Genomic DNA, 22,456 nt, shown 5'->3' with positions numbered 1-22,456 from the left:
CAGTAGCCATTTTAGTGAACTCCACACCTGTGTAGAGACCTGAACCAGGCTCACACTGGCCTGGACTACTCAGAGGTAGGCCAACAGGGGTGGGTAGAAATCGCTGCTGCTGCCACCACCGCCAGCACTTTTAAAGTACTTTATATGCCCCTCTCACCCACTCTACTTTTAGGGAAGCCCCCCTGCCTCCCCCACTCCACTGGTAAAGGGCAATCCCAGTATCCACCTTTCCCAGCAGAAGTAAAGGATTCCCTTTAGCAGTAGAGAGTTCTGGGCTGGCTCGGTTTGAACCGTGCCCAGTTCGGTTCAGACTCGGATCATCTAAGGCTGGTCCAGTTTGACCCTGAATCCTTCAAGCTGAGCCGGCTCAATGCCAAGCTTGGATCGAAGCAAGCCAGCTTGCACACCCCTAGTGTACAGCGTGATGAAGGGTAATCTCCCCTGCAGATTTCGGCTGCCCTGCTACAGACCACTTTTCCCACTTCATTCTATCCTGCCGTATGGTATTGAACAGGAATAAAAAAAACTAGCCTGGAATGCAGATTGGAAGGTTTGGATTTATCCAAAAAGACAACATTTTCTAAGAGGAATCTGGCCCATTTTCTGAATATATTTGTAAACGTTAAGCAAGCTTCATCAATAAGGCAAATAAACAACATTAATTATCTCACCTCTGTAAGTATTTAATGTACAGCAAAATCCTCACTCCCCTAATAATGCTCTTTCCACCCATTTGCTTCCCCACACTAGTTGTTCTAGAGTCACCCTGGTTAACAGGCTGTAATGCCAGTAAAGAGACATTGGTAGCCCAATATCTTAACACAGGGCACCTGAGAAGAAAAAGGGATACTGTACAGACTGCCCTTTTTATTCAGGCCTTTGCTTATTGAGTGGCTCCCTTCCATTTCCTTGATAGTTGGGTGTAGCTTTTGTGCATTTTAATGAAGTTTTAGGACTGTTTTATATGTTGTTCAGCATCCTTCGCAAGACAAATGGAACACATGTAAGTAAATAAATACATGCATACATTCAAACAATGCAAACAAGATAGAAGAAGGATCCTTTCATTGAGGACAATGAGGCTGTTCTCACACACAGCCTAACCCAGGCCCAACCTGGGTTAGGCTGCACGTAAGAACCACTGGGATCGGGCCCTATCCCAGTGGGACAGTGCCGCCTAGCCCTGCTTTTAAACCTGGCTCTTAGCAAGCCCTTAACTCCAGTATTGTGTGTTCACTGGAGCTAGGTCCAGGCCCAGCGGATACAGATGTGGACACAGATACAGACACCTTGAGAATCTGTCTCCTGGGAGAATTCTCCAATACACTGTAAATGCTGCATGGTGCATTGTGGGATATCCAGAGGCTGGAATGTGTCTTCCCGGTTTCTGGGGCTCCGTGCTGTGCCATGCAGCACGGATCGTCTGGGAGTAGAGTCTGCATCCCTGGTAACATGCTATCACTTGTCTGGGAGTGGGCGAAGGTGCGTTTAACCAGATTTCCCACCCGCAGCCGCCTGCCCAGACACGTACATGACCTCCATGAATAATTGCTCTTATTTATTTTAAGATGTTGATCCTGCCACACAACTCAATAGCCTCTAGGACATCTTACCACATTAAAGTACAGAAAACAAATGAACGGAACAACAACATAACATAAAGCCAAGGAATAAGAGAACACTTGAGCTGTGATAAACAGACACAAACAGCATAAAACCCAGCCACTGCTGACAGACGATTGGAGATGGTCTTGCAGCCAGCTTTTCGACTGACGTATTACATATTACAGTGCTTCTCAACCAGGGGTATATGGACCTCAGAGCCCTCTTGCCTCCCTGACTAGTGATTAAGATACAGTTCCATTGCCTTCTGATCAGAGGACTTGGCTATTACAGTCATTGGCTTATGTCCAGTCTAAGTTACTCATGAGCAGAGCTATTGAAGTTAGTGGGATGAATTTACTTGTCCTATTAATTTCAATGGGAATACTCATCAGTCACTTAGTCTGATGTAAGCCAGTGATTGGACAGGTGGCCCTCGTTACCTGCGGTCCTGGTACCTGGGGTTTAATGTATCCGCCGACGGGTCTTAGAACCTCGGTTTCTTTATCCATGGTACAAAAATAGGCTCAAACCTGCCTATTCGCAGTTGCTGAGTGGCCAGATATGACCCAGAAATGACTTCCAGTTTTACGTTCACCATTTTACAACGCGGAGCCTTTTTGAGGCTCTTTCTCTTGTTTATTTTTTCCCCTTTCTGTTTAAAACACCATTTTAATTTTTATTTTTTGCAAATATTTAGCTGGTTGGTGGGGGCATTTCTGGAGCACTGGAGAGCAAGTTACTGTTCATTCTACTCTTGTTTCTTCCCCATTCCCACTCTTTTGGCATTTCTTTTCTTTTGGCATGTGGGAACCTAACTCCTAGATTGCCATAGGGGTAAGGTTACTTTATTCACGGTTTTTGGACTCGCGGTTATAGGCAAGAAAGGAACCACTGTGAATAACAAGGGTCACCTATAATAGTCTGTTTCATAAATGTATCATTTTTAAAATGTGTGTGAGAGGGAAAGCCTGTATGAGGCACCTGAACTGAATGTTTCAGATAGAAAGGATAATACTTGTTTACAAAGGTTGAGACTCCCTGACATACAATCCTGTATATATAAATGCCAGGGAATCAGGTGCAAATCTTGGAGCAGCTCAAAACAAAACACTAAAACATGGCTTGGCATGAGATTAACTAAGTCTTGGACTCACATACTCCCTCACATGTGTTGCTTAGTCAACAACGTAATGAGTTAATTAGCCAAATTTGTAACTTCCTTGTTTGTGGCGAACCTTGATTTGGTGTTACCCATACGGTGTTGGTTTATAGAACAGCTCAGACTTCAGACATCAATTATCTATGTATCAGCAGCTTTCTTGGAAGGTGAGCGCAGGAAGCAGCAAATTTGCAGGACCCAGAAGGACTTGGCCTTCAAAGCTGTGTGTCTCTTTGCTCAGCTCTGAAGGCCAAGTCCTTCTGGACCCTCAAAATCTGCTACTTCCTGCGCTCGCCTTCCAAGAAAGCTGCTGATACATAGATAATTGATGCTTTAACAAAGTGAGGTTAATCACACTATTACTTCTCCACCTGCTTGGGTTACATTGGGTACATGACAAGAGCACTCATTAAGTGATTAAATTCCCCTTTTACCCAGTCTATTTCCCTAAATAATGTTGCTAACCTGGCATTAAGATGGATGTGGCTGCATACACTACTGTAGCAGGTAGTAGTCATATTCCAAAAATGAAGATAGATGAGATCAGCCAGTTGGAAGTAGATCTAGTTTTAGAGACACTTACTTCATTGTACAGATTTGCATGAAACACGATTCAGATGCCGAATCGTAGCACATGCCCTGCCCCAACCATGCTGACCATACAAATGGCCGCTGGGCATGTGTGGAGACCATGTGTGTGCCAGTGTCACATAGGAGCAGAGTGCCGCTGGTGTGCCAAGATAGCGGGGGGGGGGGGGGGCGCACGATGCCGTGATTAAGGAAGTGGCAGTGAGCGGCAGAGGAGCAGGTATGGACCTGTTCTCCTCCGCCTTAAAGGGGCTGGGGATGTGATGTGATTTGGTGTCCGAATCGCATTTCATGCACATCCCTATGTCCCCACACATGCTTGTCAGGGTGTGACAGAATGGGCTGCAGGCTGAAGTTACTAAAGTTAATGCATGTTACTGGCAAATTAGGCCAGGCTAGAACATGAGACAAACCCCCACAAAGTTACTACTAAGGCAGCTCTAGATATGGAACCAGTTACCGATGGAGATGCTGGGCTTCCCCTCGCTGGATGTCTTCGAGCTCTTACAACTCTTAGAGAGGACTTTTGATAGCACCCTTGGTCGGGACCCATGTTTTCTGACACTGGGAGTCAAAGTTAATGTTGCTGATGGTACCAATGCCTCTACTACCAGAGCAGAACTCAAAGTGGTATCATTTGCTAAGCTCAGAATTGGACTCTGGGAGAGAAACTGACAGTGCATGAGGCAAAGCAGCTGAAAACAGCTTCCAGGCCACACTTGACACAGCACTGGGCGGTTTATAGGAAGGAAGATGGGAAGCTGCCTTATAGTCTATCATAACACTAGAACCAGGGGTCATTCGATGAAACTGACCGCCAAGAAATTTAGGACAGACAAAACTTTTGCACACAACGCATAATCAACCTATGGAATTCTCTGCCGCAGGACGTGGTGACTGCCAGCAGCTTGGATGGCTTTAAGAGGGGTTTAGATAAAATTAATGGCTCTTACTCTGAGGGCTACAGGGCACCTCCAGGCTGAGAGGCAAGATGCCTCTGAATACCAGATGCAGGGGAGCAACTGCAGGAGAGAGGGCATGCCCTCAGCTCTTGCTTGTGGGCTTCCCCAGAGGCATCTCAATATCAGTTGCAGGGGAGCAACAGCAGGAAAGCGGGTATGCCCTTGCCTCTTGCCTGTGGGCTTCTCAGAGGCATCTGGTGGGCCACCGTGTGAAACAGGATGCTGGACTAGATAGGCCTTGGGTCTGATCCAGCAGGGCTGTTCTTACGTTATGTGAGTCAGACCATCTAGCTCAGTATTGTCGTCTTCACTATGAGTCCCATTGCCCACTGAGATCATCCAGAGATACTGCCAGGGATTGAATTTGGGACTATAGATAGATAGATAGATAGATAGATAGATAGATAGTCTAATAATTACTGGTTGACAAGCAGGCACTAAAATTAATAAAATGTAAATTAAAGAACATAGCATGTGAATAGTTTATTAAAAAATTCAATATCTACAGCATAGCTAAAACATAATTTATTTGACAGTGCCTAAGACTGGGAATCTCTTGGGGGCTTTTAAGAGGAAAAAAAAATCTGTTGATTGCTGCCAGTTCCACACAACTTGCAGTCTAGCCCGCAAACCTCTGTGATCAGGGCTTCCCACTGGGTGCCAGAATCATTTGATTGGATTGCAAATTAACACTGATGAAACTTTTCTTCTTGGATAGCAGCATGTCAGATATTTTTAAATCACACACAAGCAAGATTAAAGCTATTTGCGGCTGATTGCACCAACTCCATCGCAATTGCAGTTGTTTTGGTGAATTTTAAAAGTTATGACAGCAGCACCTGTTAGTTTAGCGGGGAGGCAGACGGTCCTCAGGCAGCACTTTGAGACCGACAGGATTAATCCAGATTGAGTGATCGGAGGAAAAACAGGTAAGCTAACAGGTCTCATTTCTTCATTCTCTGCTTAAATTGGGTGTGAAAGGAACCGGAGGTCATCTGCAGTTTCCTTTTTTATCAAGGGTGGCTTCAGGGGTGATTCACACTGGTGAGTGTAGGCCAGGATTAATATGTTGCCTTGCTAATTAGATATGAAGGATCCAGAACTGAGAAAGCTCAAGATAATTAAGGTGATGGGCTTCAGCAAAATAGGTCCCGACTCAGCAAAATTGTTGGCTATCGCTAAAGGCAGCAAAAAGTGCTTTACAAATACGGGACTTTTTGGTTTATTTATTATTATATATTTACTATGTTTTTATACCGCCTTTCTGCCTTGGCAAAGGCACCCAAAGCAGTTTACAATATTAAAAGAAGCAAATTACAGAAGATTTTCTTTTTAAAAAAAGTTGTCTCAAGCTGTTGGTCTTTTCAGAAGCTGAGGACAAGAGCTCCCTGGTCTGGGTGCCTCCTTTCTGGCCTTCCTCTCAGGGCACACTGGTCTTTCAGTACTCGTGGGAAGGTGAGGGCAGTTAAAGCAGCAGTGTGAAGAACACACTAAAATCCCCATTAATCATGAGTTGCATGCATGGATATTGAAACATGGGCCTTGAGGCCAAGCTAGATAGGATGCAAGAGATCTGTGATTGGATGATAGACATCTGTAAAATTAGGCATGGTGGAGAGAGTGGAGAAAGGGAAGTTATTCTCTCTCTTACACAACCCTAGCACCAATAGTCATGCCTGAAACTGATGACCAGCAAATTTAGGACTGACAAAAGGAAGTACTTTTCCAAATAGTGAAATTCTCTGCCATGGGATGTGGTGACGGCTTTAAAAAAAGGCTTAGACAAATTCATGGAGGACAGGTCTAGCAATGGCTACTAGTCTTGATGGTTACAGGTTACTTCGATGTTCAGAGGCAGGATGCCTCTGAACACCAGTTGCAGGGGAGCAACAGCAGGAGAGGGGGCATGCCTTCATCTCCTGGTGGGGAGTTTCCCAAAAGCATCTGGTGGGCTACTGTGAGAAACAGAATGCTGGACTAAATAGGTCTTGGGCCTGATCCAGCAGAGCAGTTCTTATGTTCTTAACATATTCTTTGAATAAGGAGAGGATAGCTGGTCTTGTGGCAGCAAGGATGACTCGTCCCCTTAGCTAAGCAGGGTCTGCCCTGGTTGCATATGAATGGGAGACTAGAAGTGTGAGCACTGTAAGATATTTCTGTCAAGGGATGGAGCTGCTCTGGGAAGAGCAGAAGTTTTCAAGTTCCCTCCCTGGCTTATCCAATTAGGGCTATGAGAGATTCTTGCCTGCAACCTCGGAGAAGCGGCTACCAGTCTGTGAAGACAATACTGACCTCAATAGACCAATGGTCTGACTCAGTATATGGCAGATTCCTATATTTTTATGAAGCTTAAAAGCAACCCTGTGGAGTTGGAACATAAGAACAGCCCTGCCGGATCAGGCCCAAGGCTATCTAGTACAGCATCCGGTTTCAAACAGTAGCCTGCTAGATGCCTCTGTTGCTCCTCTGCAACTGATATTGAGAGACATCCTGCCTCTGAGGTTTGAGGTGGCCCATAGTCACCAGACTAGTAGCCATCGATAGACCTGTCCTCCATGAATTTGTCTAAGCCCCTTTTAAAGCCATCCAGGCTACTGGCCATCACTACATCCCATGGTAGAGGATTTTACTATGTGAAAAAGTACTTCCTTTTGTCGGTCAAAGAATTCCATAGATTATTATGGAATTCTACGAAGTCAGCTGTGTTAGAGAAAGGGGGAACATCCCTTTCTCAGTATTTATTTTATGTTTTATTTATTAACATATTTTATACCGCCCAAAACCTACGTCTCTGGGCGGTTTACAACAAAATAAAAACAAAGTAAAACATTTGTTAAAACAAAAAAGAAACGTTTAAAATATTACAACAATTTAAAATGTTTAAAACAATATTTTAGAACAGCATTAAAACCATCAAAACAATATTAATTAAAAGCCTGGGTGAACAGATGCCTCTTTAAAGACTTTTTAAAAGCTGTCAGAGATGGGGAGGCTCTTATTTCACTATGGAGCACCTTCCAAAGCCTCTGGGGCAGCAGCGGAGAAGACCCATCCCCGAGTGGCCACCAGACGAGCCAGTGGCAACTGCAGACGGACCTCTCCAGCGGATCTCAGTGGACGGTGGGTTTCATGACGAAGAAGGCGTTCTCTTAAATACCCAGGGCCCAAGCTGTATGTCATTTCTCTGGTCTAATTCCCCCACTCACAGCTGTCATTAAGAAGAAATGCCTATAAAACCACTGCCTAGCGGGGGCCCCCGCTGGCCTTGCCAGCTCTGATGTTCCCTCGGCAGCCAAGGCCAGAGAGGGGCAAGTGGCCAGGCAGAGCAGCCTGACGAGTGGCCAGCCGAGACCCTGCAAGACCAAGGAGCTGGGCTAGAGGGACCGGGGGAAGGTCGGGGCCGAGTGAGGGAGCTGACAGAGGCACAGCCGAGGGGGATATGGGTGAAAGAAGCCTGATATGGCGGGGCGGAGGTCCAATCAGTGGGGGCGTGGGATGCATCAGTCATCAGGAGGGACTGAAGGCAGGCTCGGCCAGTGACGGGGCAGTGGTGGAGGCCTCCGGAGAGAGACTGCCACAGTGACCCCAAGGAGCCTGGAGGACGATGACTCAGGTGAACCAAATCCCCACAACCCCCTCCCCTCAAAAACTGTGAGGCCCTGCCTGGGGAAGGTGAGAGCAGAAAGTAAGACACGGGAACGGCCGTGGAGACGCCAGGGTTGTGACAACCACATTTCATCCAGCAGAAGATATTTCCTACCAAGAGCTTTTTCCAATGCTGACCGCTCCTAAGAACCAGTCTCTGGGTGTCTCAGAGTGGGAAGCCGGTTTTGTGTCAGCGAGAACGGATTGTCCCTTTCCTAAGCAGGATTTCTGTTGGTTTGCATTTGGATGGATCACTACTTATGAATGTTGTCTGCTGTAAGATGAACACGGGTGGGACGGTAGCTCAGTGGTAGAGCACCTGCTTTGCATGCAGAAGGTCCCGGGTTCAGTGCCTGGCAGCATTTCTAGGTCCGGCTGGGAAAGACTCCTGCCTGAAAACTTGGAGAGACGCTGCCAGTCTGTGCAGACAGCTCTGAGCTAGACGGACCAAGGATCTGACTCTGTATAAGGCAGCTTTCTATGTTCAAGTGGGAGCCACTTTAGCGCACACACACACACACACACACACACACACACACACACACACACACACACAAATCAATGTGACAACCATTTCCCACCATGCTGACCACCACACAATACTTTTCTCAGCGCTGGGAGGGCCCATTAAGGGAATCAGAACCCTGTCCTAAGAGCTCTGGTTGGAAAATATTGGGAAGAGCTACTTTCCCCAGCAATCTGTGCATGCCTTACAAGTGCAGGAGCTTGAGACAATTAGTCAGGGAGGCACACTTAGGGTTGATGGGGGTCACCACTGGTTCTTACAATGAAGAACCCTGTTCCAAAGCCTATTGTGCCTCCCAAAAATAGGTCCCAGAGAGTTGTGTGACCCTCAGGGACATATTTCTGGGAGGCACAGTGGGCTTCAGAGGGAAGGGGAGATGGATGAAAATAGCTTCTCCCCCATGACACCATCATAGTGTCACACCATCATAGGGTCAGAGCACCAGCACGACTGCATCCTCACCATCATCACCAAAACAACGAAGAATGAGAAGTGTCTAAAGAAGTAAGCACAAGACAAAAAGAAAATAATAGTGATAAGATCCAGCCAGAGGGCTTGCAATCTAAATATAGTTTGCTAGCTTGGCTGCTAACTGTGATTAGAAGTTTCCGACCATGTACCACAAGCCGAGGGAGCAGGGGAAGAGAAAAAAGCCTGCAGTTTGCAACTGTTCACATACATAAGACTAATTATTGATTTAAAATATGTCTAGAGAGAGTCTCTCTCTCTCTCTCTCTCTCTCTCTCTCTCTCTCTCTCTCTCTCTCTCTCTCTCTCTCTCACACACACACACACACACACACACACACACACACACACACCCCTTGTTAATAGAAATTTAACAGTGATAATCCCATGGGAACATTTCATTTTGCAGAAAAGAGGAATACAAATACTGGAAACAAACAATACATGAAACACTTAGCTGTACGTATGAAAGCTAATGTGTATAGTACAGTTATATTAATGCTCCCGGAGTAAGTTTTATATGCAGCTGTTAAGAAACTATCCAAGATGCATTATTAAAACCTTTGTATTTCTTCAAATGGTGTTCTTTAACATCTCATTTCGGCAGACAAAATTGAATTAGTTTCCATGCTGAACAGGAACAACGTATGAAAACTATTAGTGTCTACCTGAGTGATGTCCATGCCGGCATCACAGCTCAGTGGCTGGGTTGACGTGAGACCATTTGAGCCTATTAATGTTGTGATCGCACCGTTCCCATCAATCTTCCGGATCATGGTGCCGTCAACAAAGTAAATGAAGCCGTGCTTATCTACAGTGATGCCTATTGGGAAAGAGGAAAGCAAATTCAGCTGTAGGGCTGCCATGGGTTCGAAATATACACACCAATTTTGTTCGTTCCTTGCATTTTCTTGATTTGATATATACATATATTTTAAACATATAGCCTTTGTGGTAGCGAGCATGGATTGTCCCCTTTGCTAGGACGGGGTCTGGCTTGGTTTGCATGTGGATGGGTAAACTATATGTAAGCTATTCTCCTTAGAGCAGGGGGAGGAAATCTTGGGCACGCTAGTTGTTGTTGAACTACAACTCCTATCATCCTCAGCCATAACTATGATGGCTGGGGATGATAGGTCTTGTAGTTCAAGAAGACTTGGTGTGCCCAAGATTGCCTCCTACTGCTTTCAGGAAGTCAGGCCCCGGTTCAGTCCCGGAGACATCTCATAAGAACATCCCTGCTGGATCAGACCCATGGCCCATCTAGTCCAGCATCCTGTTTCACACAGTGGCCCACCATATGCCACTGGAAGCCTACAGCAGGAGTTGAGGGAATGCCCTCTCTCCTGCTGTTACTCCCCTGCAACTGGTACTCAGAGGCATCCTGCCTTTGAGGCGGCCCACAGCCCTCCGACTAGCTGTTGACAGACCTCTCCTCCATCTCCAGGTAGCATTGGGAGAAGTTCCTGCCTGAACCCTTGAAGAGGCTGCTGCCACTCACAGTACTGCTCTAGAGCGTGGTTTCTTAACCTTGGGCCCCGAGATGTTTTTGGACTAAAACTCCCATCATCCTCAGCCACAGAGGCCATGTCTGGGGATGATGGGAGTTGTAATCCAACAACATTTGTGGGCCCAAGGTTAAGAAACCCTGCTCTAGATGGACTTGTGGTCTAGCTCAGTATAAGGCAGCTTCTTCTGTTCCTTAAAAACATGCAATGGGCAGTGTTGAGAGTTGGCTTAGTGCAAGTTATCATTCTCACTGGCTGCTGCCTACTGAAGCTCCCTGATCCCCTTGGAAAGCCCTTGCCAATCCCATCTAACAGGGATTCCAATATGTTGTTGATTACAACTCCCATAATCGCCAAGCAAAAGCCACTGCAGCTGGGGATTCTGGGAGTTGTAGTCAGCAGCATCTGGGAATCCTTGTTAGAGGGAACATGGGCCCCACCCTGCCCAGATTTAATACCCAGCATTTGACCATGGTAGGAGGAAAAGCTGGCCTATCCATGACAGCTGGGTACAGGGAGGTAAAGAAAAGTAAAGTGTGCTGTCGAATCGGTGTCAACTCCTGGTGACCACAGAGCCCTGTCGTTGTCTTTGTTAGAATACAGGAGGGGTTTACCATTGCCTCCTTCTGCACAGTGTGATATTATGCCTTTCAGCATCTTTCTATATTGCTGCTGCCCGATATAGGTGTTTCCCATAGTCTGGGAAATAGTCTGGGAAACATACCAGCAGGGATTCGAACCAGCAACCTCTGGCTTGGTAGTCAAGCCATTTCCCCATTGCGCCATTAGATGGCTCTCATAGCATCGGTTTTAATACAAATACTGATCTAGATAGTCATTTGTATATTTAGAACTATCACTCCTTTGGCCTGCTGTTACATCATACATTCTTTATTACAGTAAAGCCTGTGTGTGAAATCTAGGGTTTTTCCCCCCACTGGATCTGCCTGAATGTGGAATTAGGAAAGCAGACTGGGTAGTTTTCCAGAGCGTACCACTAGTACAAGATGTATCAGTGGCTCAAGGTCCATTTCCCAACTCCCTTCTCCTTGGCTAGATAGACAGATAAATTTTATTTCAGTCATTGGCCAGTAAAAGAATACAGTTACATAGACTCAGAACGAATTTTACAGACAATATAAATCATCCCCTAAGGGGCATATCTTACAGTGCTCACATGTAGACTCCCATTCAAATGCAAACCAGGTTAGACCCTGCTTAGAAAAGGCCACAACTCATGCTTGCTACCACAAGGCCAGCTCTACTCCCTGCACATGGACTTCACCACAAGAAGTGCATACTGCATGAGATATTTTGACTTCCACGTGTACTGTGGAAACTGGAGTTGGAATGGAAGCAGCAGAAATCTGAAACCACACTAGACTCTCAAGCAGAATTCTTAACCAGAGCTAAAGAAGAAATGTACATATTGAGTGAACAATCAGACAAGACAGAAAGTACTCCTGGGTGCCTACGTCATTCACATGAAAAGGGAATCCACTCCCTCCTTCTTCAGTGAGCACTGGTTTAAAGATGCACCTTTCAGAAATGAATGTTAAAAATACTTATTCAAAGTGGTACCACATATGCCATCACATATTCTGCCCAAGTGGTGTCGTGCTGCAGGGATGGGCAGGGCTGCAGGGATGGGCAGGGATGCAGTCCTGGTATCTTTCCCCCCTCCAGGGTCTCAGCAGGGATGCAAAGCCCTTTGCTTTCTCAATGGAAACAGTGTGCTGCTCTTGCTATTCCAACAGTTTGCTACATACCCTAATATAACTGAATTGAAAACTACCACTGTTTTTATGACCACTCTCGCTGTCTTCTGTTACAAGGAGTATTCTCCACCCTTTGTGGTTGGGTTGACAATACAGACTGCTCTTCTGGGTGACAGTTCAACTTCTGTAGGATTAGGAAACACCCCTTGACTCCTTGTAACAGAACTCTCCTAATTACTGCATCTAAGTGGGAAGTGTGACGATTGGGTGGGGGCTGTCATGGAGAATGCCTGCACTTCTGAATTGGCAACCACTCCACTGCTTCCCAGTGGCATTTTAAGGCAGAGAGAAAGGAGTGTAATCCATAAGCCACTGAATGTAGAACAGTTGCCTGAAGCCATCATTGGGCATTTGAATCAACTGATGTGCAACTGCTTTATGGATTGAAGCCTAAAGCTGCATCCACTGTCACCATTATTTTTTTCTCTACTCATGTGCTGGAGTAGATTGCCCCATTGACATCTCAGTCAAGATTGCCACTCCCTAAGTATATAACACCCAAGAAACACTAAAAAAAGAAAAAGAAAAGAAGAGAGAGATCATCCACAAGAGCTCCATGCCCCCCAAGACAGCTGCTTCTGATTTTGCTGTTCTCCACTTGCACGTTAGAGAGACCAACAGGGAGTAGAGAGTTTCCCCCAACACAGACATCTTATTTATTTGTTTCTTATATTTATATACCACCCAAAACTTATGTCTCTGGGTGGTTTACAATAAAAATACGAATTAAAACAAAATCAAAACAACAAAACATTAACACAATTTAAAATTTAGCACAATGTTAACACTGCAAAAAAACAGTTAAAAATGTAGATCTAGTTAAAAGCCTGGGTGAACAAATGTGTCTCGACTGCCTTTTAAAAGTTTGTCAGAGATGGGGAGGCTCTTATTTCAATAGGGAGCGCATTCCAAAGCCTCAGGGCAGCAATGGAGGAGGCCCGTCCCTGAGTAGCCACCAGACGAGCCGGTGGCAACTGCAGATGAACCTCTCCAGATGATCTCAATGGGCGGTGGGGCTCATGGCCAAGAAGATGTTCTCTTAAAGAAGAAGACAACGTTCTCTTGTTACTGTCCAGGCCTGGCCCAAGCCCCATTGACACCTGAAGCAACACCCCAGCGAGCCACCCTCTCTCCTATGGTGGGTTGCAAAGCACACTGCATGCAGCTCTGCCACCCACAATTGCTGAGCTACATAAAAAGTGGGCCACACTACCATTATCTCTGATTACCACCAGTACATCTGGTGGCGACTTGGAGCTGGGCTTTCTCTGCAGCTGCTCAGGCAGCTTCAGTGCTATACAGTGGTGGCTGAAAGCAGCTACCGAAGCTGATGTGTGACATCCTAACATTTGCTATTTTTAGCATCTGCTCGGTATTTTATTTTACCTGTGCATTAAAGAGCTCTTGGAAAAAACTTGAGATCCTTTGGAGGATGTGTATTTCATTGCCATTATACCGTCTTAAATAAATAAACAAAATGGCTCCCTATCCCCAAAGGACTCATAATCTAAAAATAAAAATAAGATAGACACCAGCTACAGTCACTGGAGGTACTGTGCTGGGGGTGGATAGGGCCAATTACTCTCCCCCTGCTAAATAAAAGAGAATCACCACGTTAAAAAGGTGCCCTCTTTGCCCAGTTAGCAGGGTTTAAAAAAAGAGAGAATCACCACTTTTAAAACGTGCCTCTTTGCTCTGTTAGCAAAGGGCAGGTGTTGGGAACACTTGCATTAAAGCACTCATATGGTGAATGAGGTGAACTCTTTCCTGGTTTCACACTCATTCTGGCTGCTAAGCACAGCTTCTTGTTTCACTACATCCATACTTCCTTATCAGAATCGATCAAGTAAAAAGAGCCAGAGCAAAAATTAAGACCATTTCCAAAGGCCTGGTTCACACAATTATTTGCATCTGGGTCTAATGTGGGTTAACAACAGATCCAGATTGCATGGATCAATGCCGTGATGGTTTATGGCCTATGCTGAATCTGAGATTCCTGCCTTGGCCTGGGTTCACACAATCACACAAATGAAGGAAACCTCCATTAAATCTAGATTTGAACAACTGTGTGAACTAAGCCAAAACACTTCATTTGTACTATTTGTCTATTTTACAGCAAAATCCTATGCATGTTTACTTGAGCTTACTAACAAGTAAAGGACAAACAACAAATAACAAGCCAACTCTCGGAAAGTTCCTTGCTGTTTCTTGAGCAACTTTTAATAGGAAAAATGTGAAGCCAATTGGTTTATGCTATGGCTGTAAGAGAGAAAATAACATGCCATCCACTTGCAAGCTTCCAAACATCTCTGGTACTTTTAATTAAAGCTGCTATCTAGAAACAACTAAAGCAATTTTATGCAATTAGTTATTTATAGGCTATCATAATACTTAACTAAAAATAAGAGGAAACTGATTTGTCTTTAAAGGTTGGCGATCTCTGATCTTGTCTTTACTGCACTTCAATTCTGAGAAGAAGTGCAAACAAGAGCGTTCAGGTCCTGGAACTAACATGCTTCTGTATGCACTTAAACTAGGCAGACCATGAAATTATACTGTTCAGAACCTATTGGTTGGAAAGAGATATGCTTTTGTGAGAAAGTGAGATCACCAAGACCAAGGGATGTGCACGGAACTGGCAACTGCTGGCTCAGAGGTGGTGGTGGGGATATCTTTAAGGATGGGGGAGGATGCTCTTACCCCTCCCACTACATTTCCCCCACTGATACTGACTTTTAAAACAGTCCGGCAGCGGGGGAGCGTACCTCCTTGCCACCCCGTGCCTCCTCGGACTGGAAGTGCCTGGTGCATATCTGGACATCGCAACATGTGCACAAGTGAGCCCGACGGCCACACACCCACCAGGCACTTCTGGTCACTTCCGGTCTGAGGAGGAACACTGCTGCCCTGCCAGACCATTTTAAAAGGCAGCGCCCGCGAGGGAAATGCAGCAGGAGGGGCAATCCCCCATCCTTAAAGATATCTCCCCAACCTTCGAACCGGCAGAAGCACCGGGCGTTCGAACCAGTTCAGAGGCCCATAAAGGGCCTCCGAACTGGTTCTGTGCACATACAAGAGCAAGGTTCACAAACAAGCTGAAATTATAGAGGCTTGCATGAGTCACCAAATACTTTTCTAAGTCTTAACTTTTACAAGTGCATTGCTGAACCACTTAGAAAGCACATTTGTTTGCATACTGTCAGTTAGTTAGTTTTTTAATACTGTCAGTTTTCATCTTTTAAAAAAAATGCTGCTTTTTGCCTGTGGGAATATGAAAGAGCTGAGGGTTTGTTTCATTATTTGCAATGCTGCTCTGTATTTGGATGGTAAAATTTGATGACCGACACCCATCCTGGGTCAACTCAGCTCTAGAAACTCTCTTCAGGGATCAGGACAATTACACTGTTAAAGCTGTAGCACTATTTATGGCAACCAGGAACCAAATTACAATGAGCAGAGATCTATTGATAAAGTCATGGATACTAGGATTTCTTCTCAGAATGTTATTTTAAAATATTCTGGGCTGTCTCCAGAGAAAGTTAGCCATGACTAAGCACCACTGAAATGAATGAGCCAAGTTTAATCATGAGTAACTTAAATCTCATATGTGCCAATGGGACTTAGTCATAGCTAAGTCCCATCGGCATTTATGGGGCTTAAGTTACTCTTGATTAAACTTGGCTCATTCATTCAGTCATAAACAACTGTAGCAGATTAAACCCTTTGTCTCAGAGCAAAGTCACGTGAGGGAAAGAAATGCTGAATCATCCCTGCTGAGCTGCATGGCTAGGCTTCTCCTAAAACTATTCTGTATTATCAGTAGGTTCGAAATGCTGCCACCACCCCCCCTTTTGTCTACAGAAACTCTCTGGGTTTGGTGTGGGATAACCCAGAAAGAACTCTCTTAATTTGGACCTAGGGCAAGTACAAAAATCTTCCATGAGTAAGCCTACATGTGGTGAGAAAACCAATAGCTGCTGAACGTTTTAGGATGTGTTTGCACCAGAGAAATCTCAATTTTCCTGAGTTAAAAACCAACTCAGAGAGGCTTGTAAAAAGAAAAGAACTGGGGGAAAAAAGAACTAAAATTCTGACAGACTGCTTCCGTCTGAGGCTTTCTCAGCCTTTAGATACAGTAGATACTTAGTAAGATTACAAAAAAAAAAAAAGGTTGTCTTGATGCATGCTTAAATGTTTATAGAGTCTTTTGCAATGCCTTTAGGATGACCCTAGGCTAGTGTTTCTTATTTTAATCACATTACAGATAAACAATAATAGAACAGTATCAGAGATATGCAAAAGCACACACGCCAAAGAAATACAACATCCTTAGCACAAAGTCTGACTGAAAATTTCCCTTAGAGTAAACTTCCCTTTTCCTTGAACACCAAACTCCTGATGAGAATTCAAGCTTCCTGCCTTCCTGTCCTTCAAAGATCTGCAGTTATTCTCTTGCAGCCAACCTCCATGGCTACTTGCACCTCCAGCCCAGCTTCTTCTAATAAAGAACTCCCTTCTTCCTGGCAACAGCTCTCTAGGTTCCACCCACCTGGTATGCTGATTGGCTGAGCCCTAGAGTTCACCAGCCTGTCAGTCAAGACAAGAGTTCATTTCCAGTTAACTCTTTAGGAGGAGGGGAGGTTGATCACTACAGCATCTTCTCAAGTCGATATTTTATATAGCCCACTGGCAAGAGAACATCTCCTACTATAAAAGCCATGTTTTTACAAAACCCTGAAATGTCATAGTGTCTGAAATGTGCAAAATACATTGATAATGGAATCAGGTACTATGTAAAAAAATCCTGATTCTGTTACCGATATTTTGCACATTTCAGACACTATCTATAACATTTAATGGTTTTGTAAAAATATGGCCTAGCTCCCCACAGTTCTCTGAAAGTCAAATTTCAGTAGCTCCTAGCAAAATCTGCTACTAAAACAAGTAAGTTGGCCTTTTGCCATGCAAAGATCTGAAGTTGGATGGCTTGTTCTAGACTGAATTTAGTGAATTAGTATAGCCAGTGAGAAAACAGACTTTATTCCTCTTAAATAGGTTCTGTCGGAATGTATATGAAACCATTCTCCTAGTTGTACTGGACTTGGAGCAATCTCAAGTGGCTGATAAAGGGAGTTTTGAATGCTGTAAGAAACAGATTTTTATTCTTGCATTCCTCTTTCCTCCATTTTAGGTCTAATTCCACCTGAGGCTGTAAACTCCAGTTTCATTGTACCACTTCAGAGCATAGAATTTCATTGCATTCTCTGAAGGAGCTCTGAGCAGATTCTTTGCTATAACAGACTGGAATTTCTGCCTTGTAGGCAGCAATCCTGAATATTCACAATTTTGTAAATGTCTCCCAGGGCCTCTAGAGGAAATAGTTAGCAGCAGTTCACCCATTTATTGCAATTATCATTACCATCATCATCACCACCACCACCACATTTCATAATGTCACTTACAGTAAATGGCTACAGTGTTGCATTTTGAAATTATGCAGGTAATTTTGAAAAAAAAAACCCTACCTCCATATTAGCAATGGCCCTAATTAAGAAATAAGACAGAACAGATAATTGCCTTTTAATTAGTTATAATCAATTTCAGCCAGCAATAATATATCGACTGTTGTTTTCCTGCAAAAGAACCTAAAACCTTCAGATTTCACCGATGTTAAGAATTGATTTCCTGCATTAATTAGCAGTCTGAAGATTAACATTTGTACTTATTTCAGTTGTACCTTCCATCATTAAAGATGTGTTAAGAACACTCTGACTATAATTACAGTCTGTTGCTAGCTAGGTTTTTAAAATGCAGGTTATTCCGTGCTTTGGACACTTTACTGCCTGACAGTTCATTTGAACTTTCCACTCATCTACAGTTTCCCTTTATTAGCTCAGAGCTGGAGTGAAAAATCAAACTTTTCCTTGCAGCTATTAATTAGGCATTTGCAGTTCACCAGGAAGTTAATAAGCCAGAAGCAACACAGGGTTCAATCCTGCATGGGCCTCAGCACCTTCCTATGCAGCACTAAGCACCCTCAGTTCCAATTTACTTGTACTGTGTACAAATGACATTAAACATCCCATGCAATGGAGCTACTTTTCAGTGCCAGTTGGAATGTCTGGGTCTTGCCTCATCCATCCAAGATAGGCAATTTCTATTTGTATTGTGTCTAATGCATCAAGCAAGAATAGGAACATTATTATTTATATTCATCTAGTTGTTCATGAGTGTGGCTGAGACAGCTGATAAAGATCATCTTTATTTTATTTATGTGATTGATTGATTGATTGCTATACCACCCTTCTGGAAGTGGTTCAGGGTGGTTTACTTGTCTAAGCAGGTTGCTTGTCACAGCAGATGATTTTGTGATAGCAAGCGTAAATTGTCCCCTTTGCTAAGCAGGTTCTGACCTGGTTTGTATTTGAAAGGGAGACATGTGTGAGCACTGTAAGATATTCCCCTTAGAGGATGGGGCTGCTCTGGGAAAAGCACCTGCCTGCTTGCATGCAGAAGGTTCCAAGTTCCCTCCCTGGCAGCATCTCCAAGATAGGGCTGAGAGAGATTCCTGCCTGTAACCTTGGAGAAGCTGCTGCCAAGTCTGTTTAGGCAATACTGAGCTAGATGGATCATTGGTCTGACTCAGTATAAGGCAGCTTCTTATAGCCTTAAGAGTGACTTTCAGCTTCTTCTGCACAGGATGGGAATAAAAGAGATCAGGAGAACCAAAGAGATGCCACAGAAGAGTTATGGAAGAAGTAAGGGATCCCAGCAGAAGTGCTCTGGTGTGGTCTTAGTTGTGGTCTTTGCTATGAAGTCCAGGGCAACTGGTTTCCTTTAAAACTTACAGAGGGAGACTACGGGTTTTCTTGTCTCTGAACTCTTCAGCTACTGCAACAGGAAAGCCTTCTGAAAAGCACGTGGATTTATCCTCAAAGATCTGAAGTACGCAAGTCTTAAGTTCTGAGTAATGTAACCAAGTAAATTACGATTTCACTTTTGGAACCACCACACTGCAGGAGAGTATTTTTATGTTTTCTCTCCTTTTATTCTTATGTCTTTGATATCAGTTCAGAAAGATAAATACAATTAGGGAGATGATTTTATTGTTTTGAATCAAGAAATAAACCATAAACTTTCTTAATTGTGTTTATCTTTCTGAATTGATTAAAACCTTCCACTTGCTCTTTCACATTCCAATTATTCCGCCTAGCTATTGAAGTAAGAACATTATTATTACTGAGTTAGGTAAAGGAGGAGGGGAATCAAGACCATACAAGACACAGTGCCTGAGTGTAATTAAGACATTTCCCAATTGTGTTCCAGGCACAAACACTGCCTAACTGGGTTAGGGCCTTACAAAGCTCTTTCACAGCAGACAAATGTTTTGCTCCTTTTAATTTGTGTTTGAATCAGAAGATGTCATGGATAGGACAGCTAAGAATAAGGTTGACAACGACCTTTGTTAATTTCACGGAGTACATCTGACTTCCTCAAGTGAGGCTGCTGGCAGAACTATAGACCTCAGCAGGTTGACCAAAACAGATGTAGAAATGGAAGAATGATGAGTCAGTCTGATGACACACTGGAACCCTTCTCTGTTCTCTACTGATACTGATGGTTCACCTTTGCTGAACCGTGAATGTTTCTCTTATATTAACTTGCACAGGAAAACATCAAATATTATTCTCACACTTTGGGCAGGTTCATCCGACCTGCTGGAAGTTGGTAAGAGGTCTGGGAGGAGTAACCAGAGATTCCCATGGGGCACATGATCGCATGTAGTGTGGTGTCTGAACCCGTCCAAGTCCTGTTGACAACCGGCCAAGCCAACTTGTTATGAACCTTATCAAGCCAACAAGTAACAAGTTGGGTTGGTTAGCTGACAACTGGACTTGGGCAGATTCAGACAATTTGCTGCATGGAAGTGCATCTATCACAGGAACCTCCAGTTCCCTCTCCCAAATGTCTTACTGACTTTTGGTGGGTCATGTGAATCTGCCATGTGTGTGTGTGGTGGGGGGGGGCGGTATTCTGCAGTCAGGGGCACAGCAATTAATCTGGGAAAACTAGATTATATGTGCTTGCATAAAATTGGAAGTGGGTGGTTTGGAAAAGTCCTTAATCCATACTGGACAGATAAACAGAGCCTCCACTGGGCAACCCCTACTTCAGCCAAGCACTGTAGGGGCAAGCTTGGATCAGGGAAGTCCCCTAAGAATTGGGAGAACCTTCCCACAATGTACCATGAGGCCAAAAACCTCATGACATCAGAAACCATGCTGTGATTGGCCACAAGAGGGCAGGAGGTGGGCCAAACCCTATTGAAGCCATTGCTAGAATGGGACCATAGAGTGTGCTTTGCAGAGTGACACGTTCACAGCCGGCAGCCCCTCAAGCTGCAGCACTCTCTCATAAACATGGCAAACAGCTGCTGGGACCTGAAAGCATCAGGAAAAGTGGACACACAATTGACAACCTTAGGTATTGGAGGGCCTTGGCCTTCATTAACTTGGGTTAAGAGTGATGGTTAGAAGTAAGGTTACCCAGATTTGGACTACCAAGGCTTGGGGCATTTGCCCTGGTCTACATGAACATACAACCCTGGGTTAGAAGCAGACAACCCAGGTTTACTACTCGTGTGAAGAGTCTTTGTGAATAATTGTCAAAGCTCAACAGGTGCGGACTGATTAGCAATCTAAATGGGGGACCACCAGGAACTCCCTGTGGGCAGAGCATACATATATAATAAACAAACATGAAAAATGCTGGAGTCAAGGATAGTTCTTTCTCCTTGTGTGATTCTCCTACCTCGAGGACTGTGTAGTGATGCTTCTGATGCCCGCCCTCCATCTCCACAGTGACTTTGGTCAAATGGAAGGCACTGATCACCCGTTCCTGCAACCACCTCATAGTTTTTGGCCAAGTCCTTCGTTTCACTGAGATATTTCACCTTGTAAACTCTTCTGGTATTTGTATCAGACAAGTAAAGGGATTCGGATACTGGGTCTACAGCCAGGTAGTACTTGTGAGCTGGGCTTGTGCTAATAAGGCAGAGAAAGATAAAGACAAAATAAATAAAAACTGTACAATAGTTCCCCTTTGTTCTTCCAGCTCTTAACACTCTAGCCAACATGCAGCAGATGACTGAGGAATTGACAGAAGATCATTTTTCATTGTGTAAAGGAAGGGGTGGGTTTTTTGGCTATTCCCCTTCCCCTGTGGCCGAGCTGCGGAACTTTGAGGGACATATTTTTGGAGGTATAAGTGACTGCAGAGGGAAGACTGAACATCACATTTCCTCCCTTGAGTAACAAACAAACATTCTTCTGCCAGTGCATAGTCTATCCAGTGCATAGTCTATCCAGCCACTGTGCTGTCTTTTCACACCAGAGTTTTCAAAAACTGGTCATTTCAATACAAGCATCAAGTGTTAAATCTGGAAATAAAACCCACAGGTTATATAATGCTATAATCATCAGCACAACAAGGCATTTTAGGTGGGTACAGAAGAATCATCGCAGGCTATGCTTGTTCTTCTGCGAGGCATTCAAGAGCACGAGACACATCAATTATTTCACATGTAATCCATCATCATTGAGAAAGGAGAAGACCAAGAGTCATAAAAATAAATAGGTGTGCAAGTTGTGCTTCATAATTCACACATGGAAGTGACTTATTGTGACGATAAAAATGTTATTTAAAAATATTGAAATTTATTCACGTGTGAGAACATGGGCTCATGAGTTATGGACAGAGAGCTATGGCTCATCGTACTTATTAGTCAATAAGTTTTCATTTTATTTTTAATGTTTTAAATTAATTAATTGCTTATGAATAATATTTATAGATATCATAAAAACACCTTGGTTGATATACAGGATGCACAAATGTATCATAAAGGTAAAGGCATAACAATACAATAAAACATAGCTGGCTATATGTATGCATACATAGACGACCAATTGTTTATCCACTTTAGACATTAACCCTGCCTGGAGATTCTGGGGAGTGAACCTGAGACCTTCCGTGTGCAAAGCAGACGCTCTACCACTGAGCCTCATCCTCCAAGAGATTATTTATAGGAATATAGGTATCTGCAGTCCACTGAGTCAGATCCTTGGTCTATCTAGCTCAGTATTGTCTACACTGACTGGCAGTGGTCCTCCAGGATTTCAGGCAGGAGTATTTTCCAGCCTTACCTGGAGGTTTTTCACA

At 44.1% G+C, this 22,456-nt stretch overlaps 1 protein-coding gene across 26 annotated transcripts in view; it reads right to left on the bottom strand.

Moving 5' to 3' along the window:
- Positions 1 to 22,456, bottom strand: part of TENM1 (teneurin transmembrane protein 1) — a 1,198,498-nt gene that overhangs the window by 63,612 nt on the left and 1,112,430 nt on the right. For all 26 annotated transcript variants that reach the window (XM_053273541.1, XM_053273531.1, XM_053273550.1 and 23 more), the window contains 2 exons: positions 21,050 to 21,282; positions 9,621 to 9,775 (listed from right to left, as the gene is read on the bottom strand). In XM_053273541.1, the coding sequence (XP_053129516.1) occupies positions 9,621 to 9,775; positions 21,050 to 21,282 (388 nt within the window). The remainder of the gene's footprint in view (positions 1 to 9,620; positions 9,776 to 21,049; positions 21,283 to 22,456) is intronic.

This window comes from Hemicordylus capensis, chromosome 11, assembly GCF_027244095.1.
Source record: "Hemicordylus capensis ecotype Gifberg chromosome 11, rHemCap1.1.pri, whole genome shotgun sequence".
Lineage (NCBI taxonomy): Eukaryota > Metazoa > Chordata > Lepidosauria > Squamata > Cordylidae > Hemicordylus > Hemicordylus capensis.
Note: the sequence above shows the minus strand (reverse complement) of the source record. Positions and strands in the feature narration are given on the sequence as shown.